At 41.3% G+C, this 25,647-nt stretch overlaps 2 protein-coding genes across 3 annotated transcripts in view; both read left to right on the forward strand.

Moving 5' to 3' along the window:
* The window catches only part of LOC140312732 (NLR family CARD domain-containing protein 3-like), a 329,873-nt gene that overhangs the window by 225,585 nt on the left and 78,641 nt on the right, over positions 1 to 25,647 (forward strand). The gene's annotated exons all lie outside the window — the stretch shown is intronic.
* atrnl1a (attractin-like 1a) overlaps positions 2,861 to 25,647 on the forward strand; it is a 274,339-nt gene continuing 251,552 nt past the window's right edge. For both annotated transcript variants that reach the window (XM_072390520.1, XM_072390521.1), the window contains exon 1: positions 2,861 to 3,735. In XM_072390520.1, coding sequence (XP_072246621.1) covers positions 3,491 to 3,735 — 245 coding nt within the window. In that variant the 5' untranslated portion in view covers positions 2,861 to 3,490. The remainder of the gene's footprint in view (positions 3,736 to 25,647) is intronic.

The raw sequence follows: 25,647 nt of genomic DNA on the forward strand, positions 1-25,647 counted from the left end.
GTTTCGGTGCAAATGGGAGAAGGAGTGACAAAGCGTATTTTAGATATCATATGTCAGTCGTGCCTGTTTAAATCAGAGCTCAAGGAGGCAAACGATGTCCCAGAGTTGCTGTCTTAGAGGTCTTTTTCTGTGGGTTTGTTTCATACTGGACACACCAGACCCAGAGCCTGTTTTTATCAGCATAACCTAATCAATGAATGCATCGATATGTGCTTTTTCCTGCACTTTTCTGAAGCTGAGAAGAAATGTGGATTGATGGAACAGCCTTTGTTCACACTCACCTTGTAAAACGCCACGTTTGTGCACAGACATGTAACTTCTGCAATCAATAGCAGAAACCAATTGATTTTGCATTTAAAGGCCGAATTGTAATTCTCTTCATCAGACTGCAGCAGAATGGTGTCTTGCTGGAGAGAAGTTTATCTCTCGGGTTGCGGATCTTCTGGCTGTTTTTGCCAGCCCTCGGGGAGCACAGATGCAAATCTTGGCTTTGTTTTCCAAAAAGCTCCGCTTGGCTCCAAATGGTATTTGTGTCTTTTTAAAGCCTTCAGAGGGAGATAAAGTTCTAAATCAGGCAGACAGTTTGGGGCGTTAGGCCTCCGCTGTGTCTGTCTGGTTTAAATGTTCCTGTCGTTTATGTCTCTGAATGAACTCGAATGCATCCAAGTCCTGCCCCAGAACCGTAAGTAAGAAATAAAAAGGCTAGTTTCTGGTTTAAACCATCTTAAAAGAAACCAGTTTCCCATGTTCACAGATCACTGATTGATCTCTGCAATAGATGAACACAGAGATTGTTTCCAGGCTGTGATGAAGATAGATATAGATTTGGATTTAGCTTGATGTAAGGATAACGTCCCTCTGCCCTGTGGAGGAAAGCTGTTCCATAAGAAATCCCTATTTTCCTGCCACTTTATTAGTGATAATTCCCTGTGATTCCCCAACATCACCAGAGGCATGAGAAAAAGTGCTTTATTTCTGTTGAGTAACAGTGGATTTTGACCAGCCAAATAAAACATTCAGAATCCATTTAACAAAGGAAATTAGTAATAGATCTTTACCCAGTCGTGTTTAAAGTTTTTGGCCCTTAAAATATACAAATCTGTCGGAGCAAACAGGGCCTAATGGGAAGGTCAGCGATGGGACAGCTACAGGATTACTGTGCAGTGACTCTGAAAGTGTTGCATCTGCAGGGAAGGTGGCCATCTTAGTTTGATTTAAGAATTCATTAAATAAATCCTAATGAACATAGAGAAAAACCCAAAAGGTGTGCATTAATATGTGGTCGTTGCATTTGTTTTAAATACTTCTCACATTCTCTGTTGGGGAGAGGTCAGGACAGCAGCCAGGCCTCCTCTTCCTCAGCCAGGCCTCTTCTTCCTCAGCCAGGCCTCCTCTTCCTCAGCCAGGCCTCCTCTTCCTCAGCTAGGCCTCCTCTTCCTCAGCCAGGCCTTTGGACTGTGGCAGAATGTGGTTTTCCATGGTCTGCTTGAACAATGCTGGGACGTCCCAGGAAAAGATGTGGCCTTGAAGGCAGCATATGTTGCTGTAAAATCTCAGAGAACTTTTCTGCATTAATGCTGCCGTCACAGAAGTGGAAATGAGCTTTGCCCCCTGATCCAACCCCATACCATCACAGAGCCTGGCTGCAGGGACTGGCTGCTGACAGCAGGCTGGATGCTGCTTTTGCTCTTTGCTCCATTTCTTCCAACAAAGATGTGGAATACTGATGGGTCTGACCACAGCACACGTTTCCACCGTGTGACGGTCCATCCCAGACGCCTCCGAGCCCAGAGAAGTGGACGAGGTTAACTTCAGGCTTCTTTCCTGCGCAGTAAAGCTTGTGAATGGAACTCTGTATTGTAGTGCTTGACAAAGGTTTCCACAGTAATCCCTTGTCCATGTGCTTCGATCAGCTGCTGATGAATGACGGGGGTCAGAGGTCACGGGGTCCAGCTTAGGCTTGCTCCCTCGTCCTTTACACTGAAACTCCTCCAGGTTCCTTGAATGTTTTAATGATATTTCAGTCTGTAGGGGCAGAAATATGCAGATCCCTTCCAGTCTTTCTCTGAGGAACTTTGTTTTTAAACACTTCAGTGATTTTTTTTTTACACATTTGTTGAGATCCTCTGAAGAGCTTTGCTTCTCAAAGACTAAAAGACCTGTCATAGATGCTGCTTTTGTGACAGATCATGACTCCAATCACCCGTTTGAAATAACAATGATTAAATTTGAATAGAAGATCATTTTCTTTGTTGGAACAAAGATAACTGACCCCATTTTACATGGAATGGAGAACAGAGAATAAATCAAAAAAGGATTTGACTGGTTGATCCGATCTTTCTTTTAGTTAATTGACATAATAAAACCTTAATCTAGCATAATATTTTCCCCTGAATTAAATTAATTTAGCTCCTTATTTTTAAAAAAAACACTTGCTGGTATAGATTAATTTCCTCTTAAAGGATGTAAGCTATTATTTGACTATTTTCACAAACATATTTGACCTTTGTGTGATTGAGCTTGATCTCAAATCCATTCAGAGGTGTGGCAAGTCTCCCCTGGGTGTATTTACAGCTTTTGTCTTTGAGAAGTAGAAAAAAATCTTAAGCTTTTCAGGATGGTTGTGCATCAGAAGTGGCTGCGGATCAATGACTGAAACACATGATTAGAAATAAAGAAGCTGTAGTTGGCGCTTGCACAGTGAGCCTTGAACATGTTTGCATGCCTCACGTGTAGAAATCCTCCCAACTCAATGTGCTGCAGATGGATGTCAGCGCCTTTGTCTCTGTCTGGTGCCTTTGACGTTTAAAGGGAACTGGCCCTTTAACCGCGTGGCCGCACTGCTCATGCTCGGAGCTTTGTGCAGGAGTTCCCCAGTCAGAAACCAGCTGTGGATCGAGGAGGCGAGTGCAGACAGTAGATAGAAGCGCCGCTCCGGGCGAGCTGCGGTTGTCGCATCCTCCGATAACAAACCGGCAGAGGGCACGTCTTTGTCTGGGAACGCTTCCAACAGAGGGGCGGTGCAGCTCGATCATCTGAGCTCTGAGCTTTTATTTTATCTGCGGGATTAGAGTTTTAACGCCGAGGGAGCATCATCCGGTCACGATCGCGTGTTTACATCCTCACATCGGATCCTTCTTCACAGTGGAAGTTATGTGGAAGACTCGCGAGGACGCGCCGCCCAGCGCGTAAGAGAGCTTTTTACGGCTGTGCGGCTCGGATCAGATGGGTCCAACTGGAAATGTATTTGTAGTGTTTTAAACCTTTGAACTGTCTTCATCAAAGTTGAATCGCACGCAGCTCGTTCCACGCGCCTCGGCATGCTCTGACAGTGCGTAATCACTGGTCTGCTGCACCTTCCAGACGTTACAGGTAGGCTACCTGAGCCGACCGACTCAACCTCTGATGACGGCAGATCAGACCGCAGCGTGAGGACAGATAGTTTTCGCCACCGGAGCTGCAGCCTGTGAAAACACACACCGCTTCCGTCATGGATGATGTTGGGGGGTCACGTCTATGCACCCGGACCAGGTCACCAAGGAGACGCAACCTGTCAGTTTGGAAAGCATCCCTGGGGATACTGATGGTGCTTCACCTGGTGCTGCACGCGGAGGCTTCGTCGGTGTCCCGCTCCTGTGATAAAAGCTGTTTTTCAGGGAAGTGTGTCAACGGGACGTGCGCGTGTGACCACGGCTGGGTTGGGGATCAGTGCCAGCACTGCCAGGGAAGATTCAAGTAAGTTGGTTATTGATTTGGCACCTGTCACGTGCCTCCAGGAGTTCAAGTCAGAGCAGCTTGTGCTCTTCTTCTTCTTGCTGTGTGCCACATCTTAACTTTTCGAACAAAAACGCAACCAAAAGTGCTTCATAGGATAAACTTTTGAACCCCGAGCTGTGTTTGTGGCAGGTTGGTGGCATTCATCTTTGCTTTAATTTCTTATTTTATCGTGGTTTGTTCATCATGTTCTCTCAGTAACGTTAGAGTATTGTGTATTCTCTTTGTTTGCAATGTGTTGAGGAGAAATTCGTCACATTTTACTGCTTGGGAAAAGCTGCACGCGCACTTTGTGCACACGTTGTCGTTAAACAAGTGGAGACGTATTTCTAAAAATGACAACATGCAATTTTAAAGCTCAGACTGGGCTTGCTGGCAGAATCACATGCTTCTCTCTGAGTTATTTCTGTTCACCCGTTTGGCTTCTGTTTAACTACAGTAAAAAGAAAAGAAAGATGACAAACTGCGCGACGTTTTGACTTTAAAGCTAAAACCTTTTAAACAAGTGAATCTTTTGCAAGGGGCAGTGTTGTTTGTGGAAATATTGTGCTTTTAGGTCAGTTTGCATAACTTTCAAAGAAGTGTGGTATTTCAGCGGGAGGGGGGGGTTCTTTCATCATGTTTGTGTATTTTGGAGACAGAAGCTAGAAAAAAGATTTAAAACGTGTGGTCTTTGAAGGCAACACAGGATCTAATCATTTTAAAGAGGCATGGCTTTCAGAGGGATTTGGTTGTTTCTGATGTTACTGCAACTCAAACTTGAATATAACACCACATGTTCTTTAGTTTGGAGCTGCCAAAGTTTGAATATATGCCTTTTTTTTTTGTTCCAGAGTAGAATTATGCAGCCTTTTCATCTTAATCTCAAACACAGCTTCGCATCATTCACTGTGGAAGAAGGAAGGCGAAGCTGCTTTTTTATTTGCTTTGAACATTAAATACTGAAGCAAGAATTTAATGAATCGTGTTTTATTTGGACCTTTTCTAATGTTTTATTTCTTTTTTCCTAATTTGGAAGGTGGAAAGTCAGATTTTAGGTGACTCTCATGGCTGAGCAGTTGGGTTTCTATGCCTTTAAATGTGCCACAAGTCCTTTTTTTTGTGTGTGAAACAACCAAAAATGCTCCCAATAGAACATATAAAGTTGTATATTCCCTTGCTTGTATGTGACATACATGCTATAACTGAACTGTCAGGTTCACCCGCTGCTGTAATGGGAATATTTCATCTACAGCTTTTGATTTTGCGGGAGAAGCTGCTGGAACAGAAACTGTGCTCCGTCTTCCTGGCAGAGCAGCTCTAATAATTAAACCCCCTGTCTTTTTCTCGCTCTGTGACCCAATTCACCCCTCATATCCTCCAGGGAGGAGGAGGTTATCTTGTCACCTACTGCCTGCTCTGCACAAGTATGGAGGAAGAAATGGCAGCACCTCTCTCTGGTCCTTTCTCTCTGGGGGATTGTATTGATTCCTCGGTCTGTGTGATTGTTGTGAGAGTGGAAGACAACAGGCAGAAGCTGTCCGCTGGGCAGCAGTCGATAGGCAGGGAGACACTTTTCTTCGTGTGGCTGCTCGGTGGCCAAGTGCTTCATAAATACAGTGTTTTCTATTAAAAAGGTCGAGCAGCTGTGCTGTGAAATAGAAATTATAGGAAAGCTTAAAAGGAGTAGGTGGGAAAACCCACACAAAGTGCTGCGTTACAACCTGAACAAAGACAAGAAATGTGGAGAAATTACAGACGAATGAAAGAAAAAAAACACAGAATTTGTGTTAATTTCACCGTTTTACTTTTTAAAAGTTGATTGTTTTGAATTTATTGCATTTTATTATCGAATAACAAAGCAAACGCCAAACAAAGCATGTTATTCAGAGCAGAATCTTAGCCTCAGATCATCAGATAAATGTCTCCTCTGAATCAGTTCATGATGTTCCTGCTCTTTAAAGGATCTGCAGTCAGGTCTGCTTCTGCATCTTATTTTGAAAGGACACTGAAAATCTTTTCAGTCTTTTACAACCTAAATTCCCCAAAAGTTGGGACTCTGGGTGTTAAATGTAGAATAAAACAGAACGATATGATTTGCAAATCTCATAAATGATTATTTTTATTCACACAGGAAACATATCAAATGTTGAAAATGAGACATTTTCCTTTTCGTGGAAAATATTCACTCATCTTTAAGTTGATGGCAGCAACACGTCTCAAAAAAGTTGGGACAGGTCCGTGTTTCCCGCTGTGTAGCATCCCCTTTTTCTTTTAACAACATCTGTAAACATCTGGAACTGAGGAGAGCAGCTGCCGGACCTTTGGGAGAGGAACGTTGTCCCGTTCCTGTCTGATAGAGGATTCCTGGTTGTATCTAAAGGTTTTCAGCTGGTGAAACATCTGGAACTGAGGAGAGCAGCTGCTGGACCTTTGGGAGAGGAACGTTGTCCCGTTCCTGTCTGATAGAGGATTCCTGGTTGTATCTAAAGGTTTTCAGCTGGTGAAACATCTGGAACTGAGCAGAGCAGCAGCTGGACCTTTGGGAGAGGAACGTTGTCCTGTTCCTGTCTGATAGAGGATTCCTGGTTGTATCTAAAGGTTTTCAGGTGATGAAACATCTGGAACTGAGGAGAGCAGCAGCTGGACCTTTGGGAGAGGAACGTTGTCCCGTTCCTGTCTGATAGAGGATTCCTGGTTGTATCTAAAGGTTTTCAGCTGGTGAAACATCTGGAACTGAGGAGAGCAGCTGCTGGACCTTTGGGAGAGGAACGTTGTCCCGTTCCTGTCTGATAGAGGATTCCTGGTTGTATCTAAAGGTTTTCAGCTGGTGAAACATCTGGAACTGAGGAGAGCAGCTGCTGGACCTTTGGGAGAGGAACGTTGTCCCGTTCCTGTCTGATAGAGGATTCCTGGTTGTATCTAAAGGTTTTCAGCTGGTGAAACATCTGGAACTGAGGAGAGCAGCTGGACCTTTGGGAGAGGAACGTTGTCCCGTTCCTGTCTGATAGAGGATTCCTGGTTGTATCTAAAGGTTTTCAGCTGGTGAAACATCTGGAACTGAGGAGAGCAGCAGCTGGACCTTTGGGAGAGGAACGTTGTCCCGTTCCTGTCTGATAGAGGATTCCTGGTTGTATCTAAAGGTTTTCAGCTGGTGAAACATCTGGAACTGAGCAGAGCAGCAGCTGGACCTTTGGGAGAGGAACGTTGTCCCGTTCCTGTCTGATAGAGGATTCCTGGTTGTATCTAAAGGTTTTCAGCTGGTGAAACATCTGGAACTGAGGAGAGCAGCTGCTGGACCTTTGGGAGAGGAACGTTGTCCCGTTCCTGTCTGATAGAGGATTCCTGGTTGTATCTAAAGGTTTTCAGCTGGTGAAACATCTGGAACTGAGGAGAGCAGCAGCTGGACCTCTGGGAGAGGAACGTCCCGTTCCTGTCTGATAGAGGATTCCTGGTTGTATCTAAAGGTTTTCAGCTGGTGAAACATCTGGAACTGAGCAGAGCAGCAGCTGGACCTTTGGGAGAGGAACGTTGTCCCGTTCCTGTCTGATAGAGGATTCCTGGTTGTATCTAAAGGTTTTCAGCTGGTGAAACATCTGGAACTGAGGAGAGCAGCTGCTGGACCTTTGGGAGAGGAACGTTGTCCCGTTCCTGTCTGATAGAGGATTCCTGGTTGTATCTAAAGGTTTTCAGCTGGTGAAACATCTGGAACTGAGGAGAGCAGCAGCTGGACCTCTGGGAGAGGAACGTCCCGTTCCTGTCTGATAGAGGATTCCTGGTTGTATCTAAAGGTTTTCAGCTGGTGAAACATCTGGAACTGAGCAGAGCAGCTGCTGGACCTTTGGGAGAGGAACGTTGTCCCGTTCCTGTCTGATAGAGGATTCCTGGTTGTATCTAAAGGTTTTCAGGTGGTGAAACATCTGGAACTGAGGAGAGCAGCAGCTGGACCTTTGGGAGAGGAACGTTGTCCCGTTCCTGTCTGATAGAGGATTCCTGGTTGTATCTAAAGGTTTTCAGCTGGTGAAACATCTGGAACTGAGGAGAGCAGCTGCTGGACCTTTGGGAGAGGAACGTTGTCCCGTTCCTGTCTGATAGAGGATTCCTGGTTGTATCTGAAGGTTTTCAGGTGGTGAAACATCTGGAACTGAGGAGAGCAGCAGCTGGACCTTTGGGAGAGGAACGTTGTCCCGTTCCTGTCTGATAGAGGATTCCTGGTTGTATCTAAAGGTTTTCAGCTGGTGAAACATCTGGAACTGAGGAGAGCAGCTGCCGGACCTTTGGGAGAGGAACGTTGTCCCGTTCCTGTCTGATAGAGGATTCCTGGTTGTATCTAAAGGTTTTCAGCTGGTGAAACATCTGGAACTGAGGAGAGCAGCAGCTGGACCTTTGGGAGAGGAACGTTGTCCCGTTCCTGTCTGATAGAGGATTCCTGGTTGTATCTAAAGGTTTTCAGCTGGTGAAACATCTGGAACTGAGGAGAGCAGCAGCTGGACCTTTGGGAGAGGAACGTTGTCCCGTTCCTGTCTGATAGAGGATTCCTGGTTGTATCTAAAGGTTTTCAGCTGGTGAAACATCTGGAACTGAGGAGAGCAGCAGCTGGACCTTTGGGAGAGGAACGTTGTCCCGTTCCTGTCTGATAGAGGATTCCTGGTTGTATCTGAAGGTTTTCAGCTGGTGAAACATCTGGAACTGAGGAGAGCAGCAGCTGGACCTTTGGGAGAGGAACGTTGTCCCGTTCCTGTCTGATAGAGCATTCCTGGTTGTATCTAAAGGTTTTCAGCTGGTGAAACATCTGGAACTGAGGAGAGCAGCAGCTGGACCTTTGGGAGAGGAACGTTGTCCCGTTCCTGTCTGATAGAGGATTCCTGGTTGTATCTAAAGGTTTTCAGGTGGTGAAACATCTGGAACTGAGGAGAGCAGCAGCTGGACCTCTGGGAGAGGAACGTTGTCCCGTTCCTGTCTGATAGAGGATTCCTGGTTGTATCTAAAGGTTTTCAGCTGGTGAAACATCTGGAACTGAGCAGAGCAGCAGCTGGACCTTTGGGAGAGGAACGTTGTCCCGTTCCTGTCTGATAGAGGATTCCTGGTTGTATCTAAAGGTTTTCAGCTGGTGAAACATCTGGAACTGAGGAGAGCAGCAGCTGGGCCTTTGGGAGAGGAACGTTGTCCCGTTCCTGTCTGATAGAGGATTCCTGGTTGTATCCAAAGGTTTTCAGCTGGTGAAACATCTGGAACTGAGGAGAGCAGCAGCTGGACCTTTGGGAGAGGAACGTTGTCCCGTTCCTGTCTGATAGAGGATTCCTGGTTGTATCTAAAGGTTTTCAGGTGGTGAAACATCTGGAACTGAGGAGAGCAGCAGCTGGACCTTTGGGAGAGGAACGTTGTCCCGTTCCTGTCTGATAGAGGATTCCTGGTTGTATCTAAAGGTTTTCAGGTGGTGAAACATCTGGAACTGAGGAGAGCAGCTGCTGGACCTCTGGGAGAGGAACGTTGTCCCGTTCCTGTCTGATAGAGGATTCCTGGTTGTATCTAAAGGTTTTCAGCTGGTGAAACATCTGGAACTGAGCAGAGCAGCTGCTGGACCTTTGGGAGAGGAACGTTGTCCCGTTCCTGTCTGATAGAGGATTCCTGGTTGTATCTAAAGGTTTTCAGCTGGTGAAACATCTGGAACTGAGCAGAGCAGCAGCTGGACCTTTGGGAGAGGAACGTTGTCCCGTTCCTGTCTGATAGAGGATTCCTGGTTGTATCTAAAGGTTTTCAGGTGGTGAAACATCTGGAACTGAGGAGAGCAGCAGCTGGGCCTTTGGGAGAGGAACGTTGTCCCGTTCCTGTCTGATAGAGGATTCCTGGTTGTATCTAAAGGTTTTCAGGTGGTGAAACATCTGGAACTGAGGAGAGCAGCAGCTGGACCTTTGGGAGAGGAACGTTGTCCCGTTCCTGTCTGATAGAGGATTCCTGGTTGTATCTAAAGGTTTTCAGGTGGTGAAACATCTGGAACTGAGGAGAGCAGCTGCTGGACCTCTGGGAGAGGAACGTTGTCCCGTTCCTGTCTGATAGAGGATTCCTGGTTGTATCTAAAGGTTTTCAGCTGGTGAAACATCTGGAACTGAGCAGAGCAGCAGCTGGACCTTTGGGAGAGGAACGTTGTCCCGTTCCTGTCTGATAGAGGATTCCTGGTTGTATCTAAAGGTTTTCAGCTGGTGAAACATCTGGAACTGAGCAGAGCAGCTGCTGGACCTCTGGGAGAGGAACGTTGTCCCGTTCCTGTCTGATAGAGGATTCCTGGTTGTATCTAAAGGTTTTCAGCTGGTGAAACATCTGGAACTGAGCAGAGCAGCAGCTGGACCTTTGGGAGAGGAACGTTGTCCCGTTCCTGTCTGATAGAGGATTCCTGGTTGTATCTAAAGGTTTTCAGCTGGTGAAACATCTGGAACTGAGGAGAGCAGCTGCCGGACCTTTGGGAGAGGAACGTTGTCCCGTTCCTGTCTGATAGAGGATTCCTGGTTGTATCTAAAGGTTTTCAGCTGGTGAAACATCTGGAACTGAGGAGAGCAGCTGCTGGACCTCTGGGAGAGGAACGTTGTCCCGTTCCTGTCTGATAGAGGATTCCTGGTTGTATCTAAAGGTTTTCAGCTGGTGAAACATCTGGAACTGAGGAGAGCAGCTGCTGGACCTCTGGGAGAGGAACGTTGTCCCGTTCCTGTCTGATAGAGGATTCCTGGTTGTATCTAAAGGTTTTCAGGTGGTGAAACATCTGGAACTGAGGAGAGCAGCTGCTGGACCTTTGGGAGAGGAACGTTGTCCCGTTCCTGTCTGATAGAGGATTCCTGGTTGTATCTAAAGGTTTTCAGGTGGTGAAACATCTGGAACTGAGGAGAGCAGCTGCTGGACCTTTGGGAGAGGAACGTTGTCCCGTTCCTGTCTGATAGAGGATTCCTGGTTGTATCTAAAGGTTTTCAGGTGGTGAAACATCTGGAACTGAGGAGAGCAGCTGCCGGACCTTTGGGAGAGGAACGTTGTCCCGTTCCTGTCTGATGGAGGATTCCTGGTTGTATCTAAAGGTTTTCAGCTGGTGAAACATCTGGAACTGAGGAGAGCAGCTGCTGGACCTTTGGGAGAGGAACGTTGTCCCGTTCCTGTCTGATAGAGGATTCCTGGTTGTATCTAAAGGTTTTCAGCTGGTGAAACATCTGGAACTGAGGAGAGCAGCAGCTGGACCTTTGGGAGAGGAACGTTGTCCCGTTCCTGTCTGATAGAGGATTCCTGGTTGTATCTAAAGGTTTTCAGCTGGTGAAACATCTGGAACTGAGGAGAGCAGCAGCTGGACCTCTGGGAGAGGAACGTTGTCCCGTTCCTGTCTGATAGAGGATTCCTGGTTGTATCTAAAGGTTTTCAGCTGGTGAAACATCTGGAACTGAGGAGAGCAGCTGCTGGACCTTTGGGAGAGGAACGTTGTCCCGTTCCTGTCTGATAGAGGATTCCTGGTTGTATCTAAAGGTTTTCAGCTGGTGAAACATCTAAGGTGCTATTTTCATGTTTCTACTCTGTTACCAATTAACCTAATTAGTTGTAACATGTTCTTCCAGCTGTTTTTTCTTTTTAGTAAGTTGTTCTTCCAGCCTTTTGTTGCTCAGTCTCAGCATTTCAAACATGTCATCAAAATTAAGATGAGTTCATGTTTACTTTAGTAAAAAGTCTCACTTTCAACTTATTGTTGTTGCTTTTGTATTTTTAAGCACATTTAGCTTATATGCGCTATGTAAATAAGCTACAAGGTAGACTACGATGAGTCCAAAATTACCACAAACGTGATGAAAAACAGACAAAAGCTAAAAATGGCCACAAACATGATGACAAACAGACAAAAGCTAAAAATGGCCACAAACATGATGACAAACAGACATAAAAGCCAAAAATGGCCACAAACGTGATAACAAACAGACATAAAAGCTAAAAATGGCCACAAACATGATGACAAACAGACATAAAAGCCAAAAATGGCCACAAACGTGATAACAAACAGACATAAAAGCTAAAAATGACCACAAACGTGATAACAAACAGACATAAAAGCTAAAAATGACCACAAACGTGATAACAAACAGACATAAAAGCTAAAAATGGCCACAAACATGATAACAAACAGACATAAAAGCCAAAAATGGCCACAAACGTGATAACAAACAGACATAAAAGCTAAAAATGACCACAAACGTGATAACAAACAGACATAAAAGCTAAAAATGACCACAAACGTGATAACAAACAGACATAAAAGCTAAAAATGGCCACAAACATGATGACAAACAGACATAAAAGCCAAAAATGGCCACAAACGTGATAACAAACAGACATAAAAGCTAAAAATGACCACAAACGTGATAACAAACAGACATAAAAGCCAAAAATGGCCACAAACGTGATAACAAACAGACATAAAAGCTAAAAATGACCACAAACGTGATAACAAACAGACATAAAAGCCAAAAATGGCCACAAACGTGATAACAAACAGACATAAAAGCTAAAAATGACCACAAACGTGATAACAAACAGACATAAAAGCCAAAAATGGCCACAAACGTGATAACAAACAGACATAAAAGCTAAAAATGACCACAAACGTGATAACAAACAGACATAAAAGCTAAAAATGACCACAAACGTGATAACAAACAGACATAAAAGCTAAAAATGGCCACAAACGTGATAACAAACAGACATAAAAGCTAAAAATGGCCACAAACATGATGACAAACAGACATAAAAGCCAAAAATGGCCACAAACGTGATAACAAACAGACATAAAAGCTAAAAATGACCACAAACGTGATAACAAACAGACATAAAAGCTAAAAATGACCACAAACGTGATAACAAACAGACATAAAAGCCAAAAATGGCCACAAACGTGATAACAAACAGACATAAAAGCTAAAAATGACCACAAACGTGATAACAAACAGACATAAAAGCCAAAAATGGCCACAAACGTGATAACAAACAGACATAAAAGCTAAAAATGACCACAAACGTGATAACAAACAGACATAAAAGCCAAAAATGGCCACAAACGTGATAACAAACAGACATAAAAGCTAAAAATGACCACAAACGTGATAACAAACAGACATAAAAGCTAAAAATGACCACAAACGTGATAACAAACAGACATAAAAGCTAAAAATGGCCACAAACGTGATAACAAACAGACATAAAAGCTAAAAATGGCCACAAACATGATGACAAACAGACATAAAAGCCAAAAATGGCCACAAACGTGATAACAAACAGACATAAAAGCTAAAAATGACCACAAACGTGATAACAAACAGACATAAAAGCTAAAAATGACCACAAACGTGATAACAAACAGACATAAAAGCTAAAAATGGCCACAAACATGATGACAAACAGACATAAAAGCTAAAAATGACCACAAACGTGATAACAAACAGACATAAAAGCTAAAAATGACCACAAACGTGATAACAAACAGACATAAAAGCCAAAAATGGCCACAAACGTGATAACAAACAGACATAAAAGCTAAAAATGACTAAAAACGTGATGACAAACAGACATAAAAGCTAAAAATGGCCACAAACATAGTCCACAAAAAGATGTACAATAACTATAAAGAGACCAAAATTACTAAGAGAGAACATGCAAAATGTCCAAACAGAATTTATTAATGACAGACAAATAGAAAATACCAAATTTGTTTCACAAAGAGAAGCAAATTCATTTCAACAGTTAGATAGACACAAAGATGAAATTCAGAGAGACAAAACAACCACAAATGACCAGAGCACTGCTCCTTTGTGGCTCCTTTGCTCGTCTTTGTCCAGGCGCCCATTGGGTTGCAAGCTGTCCATGACACAATTGTCCTGAGTGGGCGTTCAGAGCCCTTACATCCTGTTCCCTTACCTCTACGAATGTGGCACAGTGTCCACTTTCCTTTGAGTGTATTTGTGTGATTTTTAAGAGCAGCAAGTGACTTGATCCAGTTTTACTCCCTGATTTTCGGTCATAGTCCTTCTGTAGCAGCGAGGCTGACTCTGATCCAGGCCCAGGATATGATCTCGTTTGCTATAAATGTTAAATTTGGCATAAAAATTAACTTTCAAATGGATTTTCCAGCTTTGTCTGAAATGTGAAATAATGCCTTTGTCTTAAGTGCAAAGAAAACTAGATCCTTGCTAAAAATGACCACAAACGTGATAACAAACAGACATAAAAGCTAAAAATGGCCACAAACATGATGACAAACAGACATAAAAGCTAAAAATGGCCACAAACGTGATAACAAACAGACATAAAAGCTAAAAATGGCCACAAACGTGATGACAAACAGACATAAAAGCTAAAAATGGCCACAAACGTGATAACAAACAGACATAAAAGCTAAAAATGGCCACAAACGTGATAACAAACAGACATAAAAGCTAAAAATGGCCACAAACGTGATAACAAACAGACATAAAAGCTAAAAATGGCCACAAACGTGATGACAAACAGACATAAAAGCTAAAAATGGCCACAAACGTGATAACAAACAGACATAAAAGCTAAAAATGGCCACAAACGTGATAACAAACAGACATAAAAGCTAAAAATGGCCACAAACGTGATAACAAACAGGCATAAAAGCTAAAAATGGCCACAAACATGATAACAAACAGACATAAAAGCTAAAAATGACCACAAACGTGATAACAAACAGGCATAAAAGCTAAAAATGGCCACAAACGTGATAACAAACAGACATAAAAGCTAAAAATGACCACAAACGTGATAACAAACAGACATAAAAGCTAAAAATGACCACAAACGTGATAACAAACAGACATAAAAGCTAAAAATGGCCACAAACGTGATAACAAACAGACATAAAAGCTAAAAATGGCCACAAACGTGATAACAAACAGACATAAAAGCTAAAAATGACCACAAACGTGATAACAGACATAAAAGCTAAAAATGGCCACAAACGTGATAACAAACAGACATAAAAGCTAAAAATGGCCACAAACGTGATGACAAACAGACATAAAAGCTAAAAATGGCCACAAACGTGATGACAAACAGACATAAAAGCTAAAAATGGCCACAAACGTGATAACAAACGGACATAAAAGCTAAAAATGACCACAAACGTGATAACAAATGGACATAAAAGCTAAAAATGACCACAAACATGATGACAAACAGACATAAAAGCTAAAAATGGCCACAAACGTGATAACAAACAGACATAAAAGCCAAAAATGACCACAAACGTGATAACAAACAGACATAAAAGCTAAAAATGGCCACAAACGTGATAACAAACAGACATAAAAGCTAAAAATGGCCACAAACGTGATAACAAACAGACATAAAAGCTAAAAATGGCCACAAACGTGATAACAAACAGACATAAAAGCTAAAAATGGCCACAAACGTGATAACAAACAGACATAAAAGCTAAAAATGGCCACAAACGTGATAACAAACAGACATAAAAGCTAAAAATGGCCACAAACGTGATAACAAACAGACATAAAAGCTAAAAATGACCACAAACGTGATAACAAACAGACATAAAAGCTAAAAATGACCACAAACGTGATAACAAACAGACATAAAAGCTAAAAATGGCCACAAACGTGATAACAAACGGACATAAAAGCTAAAAATGGCCACAAACGTGATAACAAACAGACATAAAAGCTAAAAATGGCCACAAACGTGATAACAAACAGACATAAAAGCTAAAAATGGCCACAAACGTGATAACAAACAGACATAAAAGCTAAAAATGACCACAAACGTGATGACAAACAGACATAAAAGCTAAAAATGGCCACAAACGTGATGACAAACAGACATAAAAGCTAAAAATGGCCACAAACGTGATAACAAACAGACATAAAAGCTAAAAATGGCCACAAACGTGATGACAAACAGACATAAAAGCTAAAAATGGCCACAAACGTGATGACAAACAGACATAAAAGCTAAAAATGGCCACAAACGTGATGACAAACAGACATAAAAGCTAAAAATGGCCACAAACGTGATGACAAACAGACATAAAAGCTAAAAATGACCACAAACGTGATGACAAACAGACATAAAAGCTAAAAATGGCCACAAACGTGATGACAAACAGACATAAAAGCTAAAAATGGCCACAAACGTGATGACAAACAGACATAAAAGCTAAAAATGGCCACAAACGTGATGACAAACAGACATAAAAGCTAAAAATGGCCACAAACGTGATGACAAACAGACATAAAAGCTAAAAATGGCCACAAACGTGATGACAAACAGACATAAAAGCTAAAAATGACCACAAACGTGATGACAAACAGACATAAAAGCTAAAAATGGCCACAAACGTGATAACAAACAGACATAAAAGCTAAAAATGACCACAAACGTGATAACAAACAGACATAAAAGCTAAAAATGGCCACAAACGTGATAACAAACAGACATAAAAGCTAAAAATGGCCACAAACGTGATAACAAACAGACATAAAAGCTAAAAATGGCCACAAACGTGATAACAAACAGACATAAAAGCTAAAAATGGCCACAAACGTGATAACAAACAGACATAAAAGCTAAAAATGGCCACAAACGTGATGACAAACAGACATAAAAGCTAAAAATGGCCACAAACGTGATGACAAACAGACATAAAAGCTAAAAATGGCCACAAACGTGATGACAAACAGACATAAAAGCTAAAAATGACCACAAACGTGATGACAAACAGACATAAAAGCTAAAAATGACCACAAACGTGATAACAAACAGACATAAAAGCTAAAAATGGCCACAAACGTGATAACAAACAGACATAAAAGCTAAAAATGGCCACAAACGTGATAACAAACAGACATAAAAGCTAAAAATGGCCACAAACGTGATGACAAACAGACATAAAAGCTAAAAATGATCACAAACGTGATAACAAACACACATAAAAGCTAAAAATGGCCACAAACGTGATGACAAACAGACATAAAAGCTAAAAATGACCACAAACGTGATAACAAACAGACATAAAAGCTAAAAATGGCCACAAACGTGATGACAGACATAAAAGCTAAAAATGACCACAAACGTGATAACAAACGGACATAAAAGCTAAAAATGGCCACAAACGTGATAACAAACAGACATAAAAGCTAAAAATGGCCACAAACGTGATGACAAACAGACATAAAAGCTGAAAATGACCACAAACGTGATAACAAACAGACATAAAAGCTAAAAATGGCCACAAACGTGATAACAAACAGACATAAAAGCTAAAAATGGCCACAAACGTGATAACAAACAGACATAAAAGCTAAAAATGGCTACAAACGTGATAACAAACAGACATAAAAGCTAAAAATGACCACAAACGTGATAACAAACAGACATAAAAGCTAAAAATGACCACAAACGTGATAACAAACAGACATAAAAGCTAAAAATGGCCACAAACGTGATAACAAACAGACATAAAAGCTAAAAATGACCACAAACGTGATGACAAACAGACATAAAAGCTAAAAATGGCCACAAACGTGATGACAAACAGACATAAAAGCTAAAAATGGCCACAAACGTGATAACAAACAGACATAAAAGCTAAAAATGACCACAAACGTGATAACAAACAGACATAAAAGCTAAAAATGATCACAAACATGATGACAAACGGACATAAAAGCTAAAAATGGCCACAAACGTGATAACAAACAGACATAAAAGCTAAAAATGACCACAAACGTGATGACAAACAGACATAAAAGCTAAAAATGGCCACAAACGTGATAACAAACAGACATAAAAGCTAAAAATGACCACAAACGTGATAACAAACAGACATAAAAGCTAAAAATGGCCACAAACGTGATAACAAACAGACATAAAAGCTGAAAATGACCACAAACGTGATGACATGCTTGGTTGGTTGCTTTCCAAGGATTAGGAACACATCAAATCTCCCTTCAGACAGAAACATGGCTGTCTAAATAGTTGTGTTATCTCAGAGATCTACATTCCTCACGGCTGCATCAGCTGCATCTACTGCTGGGACGGGCTGGAGAGCCGTGGAGCAGAGAGTAAGAGACCACAATATCACTGCTTTGTCTGGAAAATGATCAATAGCAAAGCTTTAGTGGTCTTTGTGTTGCACTTGGGATGATCAGGACGCACACACAGTCACACAAACACGCCACTGTTCCTCATATCCACACAGTCGGATCCAGTAAGAGAGAACCAGGGATATTGATTTAGGGTATTGGTGCTGTTGGTTGTTTTATTGGTCTGCAGTCTCAGCCTTTGTTTTCCATTGGTTTATGTCCTGCTTTCTGTTTAATCTAAAGAAGATACGATGCTGCCCTTTAACCCATGCAGAATTAGTCTCACAAACAGCTTGAACTGGTTGCTTTTGTGTTGAGAGTGGACCTGAGAATAGGGTCGGAGGTGAAATTTTGCTCATTTTCTTACAGTTTTTAGCCTCTACGCTTTTGTCAGATTCACAATCATCATTTAAAAAGAAAAACCTTTATGTTTTGGCCTGACTTCAGCGTTTCAGGCTAATGTCTCTCCATCTAAGTTTCTCGTTAGGAAACTTTTATGCATCTACTGCGCTTTGTATTGTGCATTTTTGACTGTTTTGTTACATCCTTCCCTGGAATTAAGTGAATTCTCACTGGGTTTGCATCAACACGACATGCACAACAAGGTGCAAACAAACCAAAACCAGAAAACTTAGGTGTGCAAAGGCATTCTTCTCCTCCAAAGTCCCCGATCTTTAAGTGAAACCACAACGTTTGACATGTTTCAGGACATTTGAAAGTGTGTTGTAGCCTAAAGCTTTGGGTCATCATCAGTCTGAAAAGTAAAACTCCCCGGTCTCAGTTATGATAACAACCCAACATGATGCTGCCACCACCGTGCTTAGCTGTAGGAATGTGGTGTCCTGGGGGCAGAAAAAGTTCAGTTTAAGTCTGACCAAAATACCTTCTTCTACATTTTTCTTTGCTTTTATTCCCTCTTTAAGGATGAATGTTTTCTTTAATCTGTTAAAGAGGCTAAACACTCCTCTTTCTGCCGTGAATCTTCCCAGGTTCCCCAGCGTTACATTTGGCCTCTTTCTAACCTCTCTGACTGACGCCCTTCTTTCCTGGTCTGGCGATTAACGGAGTTAATGGTGCTGCAAGTGATTTTGATGGGTTTGATCCTTATTTCTACTGCACTCCTCAGTGATTGTTGTGCTGCTTGGTTAGTGGTGTTGCAGACTATGGAGACTTTCACGGCAGGTGTTTGTATATTGACATCATGTGACAATATGTAAGCAGATTTGTAATATTTCGTGTTGGTCCAGCACATAAAACCCCACATGTATATCTATATATATACATAAACTCTGAGGTTGTGGGACTTAATCTTCACTGTTACCTACTTTCATGGTTGACATCTGTTTCTCATTTGCATAATTTACTCACACACGTGGGAATTGACCTGTTATCTGAAATATTTATCTGGATTTAATTATTATACCTCAGGAATTTTAGTGTAACCCAGGTCCCATGTAGTTAAAATAGATCTGGAGGGGTTAATACAATGAGACTGGGCCTGGGCTCGTTGTAGGGAAATAGTTCTGTGTTCTATAAGTTACTTTGTAAATGTGTACTTTCAATAATATTGCCTGTTTTTGTAATGACCACCACAACTGCACCTTTTATGCAAACATATTCACAAATATTTATTTACAATATGACATAAAAGGTGTATATTTGAGTAAAAATATAAATAAAACCACAGGCTTATTATATGGTAGGAAACAAAGGTTTTTCAAAATAAACGTACAAGCAAATAAACACTTATACTTTCCCAAAAACAAACCTATCTTGAAAACCTGAAAGCCTGAAAACTAGAAAGGCCGATTCACTCAGAACTGAGCATAAAATAAAAGCACGTGCATGAAGTGACAGTACTCACGAGTCCAGCGTTAGATTAGTAAGGACAGAAGGAAATGAGGGATATTAGTCTCTCTGCAGCAATGGAAATGGCGGCAGCAGTCACAAAGGAAGAAAACACAGCACAGCAGGACTGGACATGGCCATCAGTTGGAAACAGTCTCTCTCGCTTTCCCCAACGTCAGTCTCCTTAAAACATATTCAAATTGAGCCACATTATCAAACACTATCTCTTTTTTAATTAGTATTAGCTTTGCTTTAGCTTCAGACATATCACAGTGCTAAAGCTTCGATATGCGGGCCATTAGCATCGAATGCTACTGCATAACTAGCATGTTGCTAATCACATTACACATCCAGTCTCTTAACTATAACAGTTAGCTATAGCACACAATCATATTCACCTCTTGCAGGTTACACCAAAGTTTAAAATCAGGACCACGAGTAATCGACCTTCACGACCAAACTTTTAAATGCTTCCCACTCTACGATGCCTCCTCAGTTAGCTCTCCGTTCATTAGCATCTGTCTCATTCTCTCCGCGTGCGCCATACTTCCCGCACTAACTTCTGCCACTAGTCCCGCCCCTTAGCTGGTGACGTTTCTGATTGGCTCGTGGGTAAATGCACAACCAATAGCAGAACAGGAATCAGATGATTGACATATGACAGCTAACAGATTAGGTTACACATAAACAACTTCTCCTTTTCTCTCTCAGATTAACTCAATAAGACTTTTATATGAACCTTTTAACTGTAAATAATCTTATTTATCACACTGTACATATTATATTTATGCCTCTTAACCAGCACATCTTAAAACATTCTTAAGTATCAGGAACTCTTACTTATGAACTTCTGTTTTTATACAGCCAGTTATTACACTGTCAGTTATCTTTTAAGCTCTGTAACTTATATGAATTTTGTACAGGGCTACATTAGGTTTAATGCACACAGTCTTTTTAAAGTAAGGTGCACAATCAGCAGGAACAAATGATCATTTCTGTCGACTTCAAAAGTGAAGTAACACCCTCAGGGAGAGGCACCTATTTACCTTCATGGTTAAGATGAGCAGGCGCTCCAACACTTTGACACATGTAACCGAGGTATCTGGCAGCTTTCGCAGCAAACTGTCTAATGCAGCACATCTAAGGAAATCTATTTGCTGAATATTTTGCTTGAATAAACCACTGCATTAATCTCACTTTGTCTCTTGAATGCAAAGTGCAGGCAGCCAGAAAGACTAGAGGCCACAGCGAAATGAACTCGCGCTGATCAAACATTTTGAGTCATTATCTCCCAACACAGATGCAGAGCAGGGTTCTGGAGAAGGAATCCTCACGATCCTTATCGACGGAGGAGAGAAAGACGTGAAATTACAAAGCTGGGCATTTTGGTCTCAGCAAACAGTTTTCATCATGCAGAAACATGCAGATAAAGAACTGAAATTAAAGGGGAACTCCGGTATTTTTAAACCTGGACCTTATTTCTGGCATGAAATACGTTCATCTGCTCACCGAGAACAGTTTGGCTGCAGAAATCCAACTTCTACTAACTATTCTAACTATTTAAAGGTTAACAAATGTGGATGACTTTGCTCATTACACTGAATGTAATGGATAAATTAGGCATCTACTCAGCCCCTGACTCGTCTTACTGATCTTTTTGTTCTGCAGACAAGTCTCTCTTGTTGTTGCTGTTCCAATATAAAACATGTAGCTCCCAGTTATTAAATCTGTTTTGCTCAGCCGGCTTCTGAAAATAAATGGCAGCTTCTGTAATAATACTGAACGCTGGAGATGTCAGAAACATGGGCGTTAAATCAATCTCTGCTCAGGAAACTGAGCAGGACATCGTTTTTAAGATGCTTTCCATCCTGTTTTGTATTTTTTGTATCTTGTGTCTACAACTACTCCCTCAGACGCTGCTCCAGAATATCAAACAAGCCAATTATTTGGTTGGAATCTGGACCTTTTTTGTAAATCACTTGAATCGAGTCTTTGTAGAGTTCACACGTAGCGATTGATCGCCGTCAATCAAAACTGGGATTTGCCTCAGAGTTTAGCCACAGTCTGTTGGGTGAAAATTGGCCTGGTTTTAGCTCTTTTATCTGTATTTCAGTCTGTATAATTGATCGTGTTTTATAAATCTTTACTTCCTGTTTTATTTGCTAGAACTTGCCTCCTTCTGTTTAGTTTTGCTCTCTGCTGTGATTCCCACCAGGTCTTAGCTTACTTATCACCACACACCTGGGTTTTATTAGTCGTTACATTCCTCTGTGTATTCTGCCCCGTTTCCTTTGTACTTTTTCAGATTATCTTTTCACCCCCTGATGTTCCAGCCCTGTTGTGTTCCCGTCAGTTTGATTATTTTTTCCGGTGTTTTATGCAGCTCTGCAACATCTTTCATTTCATACCATCAGTAGGTTTGTTAAAGGGGAACTCCGGTATTTTCAAACCTAGACCTTATTTCTGGCATGAAATACGTTAAATAAGGCATTATCTGTCTTTATTTCACCAATACTTTAAGAAGAATGAATGAATGAACGTGTGCTATAGCTCTGTTAGCTCATAGCTGCTGTGTTGTTGTTATTGGAGGCTATCGGGGGGCTTATAGAGGGCTTTCTACACACTCGTCTACTGGGACCACTTCATCCACACGCCCCCCTGCAGCACAGTTTATTTACTCCGTGCTCTGTGACAGTCGGCTAACTTCACACGGAGTTTGCTGCTGATAGTTTTGTGCAACATGGCAGGATATTTATCAGATTTTGACAACGTGGACAACAACTTTGAGTACGATGGCTGTCCTTCCCGGAGTGAACGAGCTGTGCTGCAGCGAGTTCCCCTTTAAAGCTAAGCAGAGTTTTCATGCTTTTGGGTCCTCACTTCCACATCAACACATTTAGCATGCTGGAATCTGTAAATAGGTGATCTATTTAAGCTCTATATATGCAGGAGAATCCATTGAGATTTTAGATATCTCTTTTCTGAGGGAGCATGCTGACCATATTCAGCACATTTACATTGAAAACTAATCACATAAAAGTATAATATCTCATGAAAGAACAATGATATTTGAGGAGATTCTTTTTTTAAACCCTTAAATGAATCTGTAGTTATGATGGCTTCTAGTTTTGGTTCTCTCTGCAGATCATTTTATGTCCAAGGTACACCGTAAGAGAGTACAGCCTCTCCTACCTCTGCTCCGTTATAAAGCAGCTATTTGGCAGAGCATGGCTGATAACTGCCAGAGCTGAGACAATAAAGGGAACAGAAGGAAGCTGGAAGCGCATCTAAGATTGCTTCATAGACAAAAATGTACCCTTGGTTCTGTCTGTGAGCATACAGTGATGCCCAACCCACCGTGTCATAAAGAATACAAGTCATAAAGAGTTTTGCATTTGTAATGAAACGTAGTGATGCATGGTGCAATGAATCAGGACTGTGTGCAACACAGGAGGTTGTATGTATCACCATAATCTACCACAGGCTATGCTATTTTCTTGGCATTAAGAGTAAAACATGACTTGTTTATACAATGAAAGTCTATATTTAGTTTTTTAAGTAGATTAGATATGAACAAAGAATAAAAGATTAAGGTACAAACTATATGCTGCCAGATACTTGGAGGAGGGCACCTTTTAATGCATTTACATCAGTGAGAGGCTTCACTTGAAAATACCTTAAAGTTCCTCTTTAAAATGCTGTTTCAACAGTTTTAAACAGCATTTCAATGTTTTTCACGAATTCCTCCTCAGTCTAAACAGCAGCTACAGCACAAATATCACAAATGTTGATGCTTCCACGAAGAAACTTCCCTCTAATCTCATGTCATCGATCCTCGAGAGCAAATTCTGGAAAAGTCTTTTAAGAGACTAGAGCATATTTTGGGTGTTAAAAGAGATTTTAGATTAAAAAAAAAAAGTTTGAGTATGTTTTTGAGTGCTCACGACCTTATTTCTGGCATGAAATACATTCATCTACTCAGGGTTCACTTGATTAAGTATTTGGGTTTATGCAAATTATCCATCAACACCACAAAAGTTGTCTTTTTTCCTTTTACCAAGCGGAGAAGCAGAAGAATGAGAGTCTGTTTCAGCAGATTAACACAACAGAAATTAGAAAGCTCACATCTTTGACAGTAACCTCACGAGTTGCATCTTTCTCAGAGTTTGATTGATTTTCTGTGTCATGAAGAGGGGAAACACAAAGATTTGGGTCGCCAACAGCCTTCAGGAGACACATACACACAATTACACAATAAAGAGACCAGACAGAAAGGAGCAAAACAGTCGTAGAGACTCTTATTGATTACTATCTGAGCCTTTCACTTTACTTTGTTAGTACAAGGCCAATAATTAGATCGAACTTTATTGATCCCTTTGGGAGGTTTCTGCAGAGAAATTCAGATTTCAGCAGCACAATTTAAAAGAAAAATTTAAAAAAGAGAGAATAGTATACAAAATTATACATGCAAATATAGATGATAATAAAATAAATAAATCCTATATCCAGCGAGTGCTCCTTCCCATCCTCTGCCCCCCAACCCTCCCTCCAGAGAGGAGTTGTACAGTCTCATGGCCTGAGGTTCAAAGGAGTTTCTGAGTCTATTGGTCCTGGAAGGAGTCTGTAATGTTATTGTCTATAATGTCCAGTAGTTTGTCCATAATCAAAAGTCAAAACTCAAATTTCATGTACAAAACAATTCAAAGTGCTTTACATAAAATAAAAGCATTGCAGCAGGGAGCAGAAAAAGCATTAAAATATGTAAAAGAATAGAAATAGAAAGAAATAAAATAATTAAAATGAATAAAAACAAGCAACAGTCTGGATAAGTTAAAAGATATCGTGCAGATTTCATGAGAAAATAACTGTTTTTAACCTGGATTTAAAAATGTCTCCATTTGGTGACAGTTTAATCTCCTCTGGCAGTTTGTTCCTCTAAAGCTAAATGCTGCTTCTCCAGGTTCAGTCTGGACTCTGGACTGGACCAGCTGACCCGAGTCCTTGGATCTAAGAGCTCTGCTGGGTTTAGATTCTCTGAACATATCACAGATTCTGGGATTTGTAAACCATCAGCAGCCTTTTAAAATCTATTTAAACTGGTGTGATGTGTTCAGATCTCTGAGTCCTGGTTAAAACTCCAGCAATGTGTTGCTAAATGCTGATTCAAGATGAAACGTGTTCCTGAAAAATGAGCTCCACCCTGCAAGTTGATGGGTTTAGGGTTTGTTACATATGAACTCTGGAAGGTTGAATCTCTCCTTCAGACTCCCACCTGTCCGCTGTGTCGGTTTTGGACACAGAGGATACTCCCGTAAGGTCACTTTTAGAAGTGTTTGCCAAACTTTCACCAATAAAATGTGTTTTATTGCGTGATTTTGAAACCAACTGTTACCAAGTACTTTTATAGGAAGTAAAGTGAAAGAAAGCAGAACAGTAATAGAGTGAAGGAAGTAAGACTAAAGAAAAATGGGCCAGCACTGCAGAATGATGTCTTTCTGCTGCTGTTCACTGTCGCTGCAGCTTGTGCATCACTTACTGCTGAAGAAGGATAACCGGCAATGTGTCAGAAGGGGAAAACTGACAACTGGGCTGGTGACCTTGGCTCAGTATGTGATGTTGTAATTGAGATTTTTTTGGATTTGGAGGCTCTTATTGCTGCACTGCAGCTTCAAAGCAGAAACCCTCCATCATGATACGTCTTCTGGCATAAAAAACAACAAATTAACCGTCTCTGTGCTTATTAACCACTTCCACTGTGGAGGTCTCTGTAGCAGGACCAGGCTGTATCTGTTAATTAAGAATTTTGGGCGTTTCCGGGTGTCATTAAGTCCATGAATTGGCCTTTACAGCATGTAGCATTCGTTCTTATTGTGACAAGCTTGTTTACTCCCTGATCTACACTTTTGATTTA

This window comes from Leuresthes tenuis, unplaced genomic scaffold (genome assembly GCF_036924035.1).
Source record: "Leuresthes tenuis unplaced genomic scaffold, fLeuTen1.0.hap1 SCAF_8, whole genome shotgun sequence".
Taxonomy (NCBI): domain Eukaryota; kingdom Metazoa; phylum Chordata; class Actinopteri; order Atheriniformes; family Atherinopsidae; genus Leuresthes; species Leuresthes tenuis.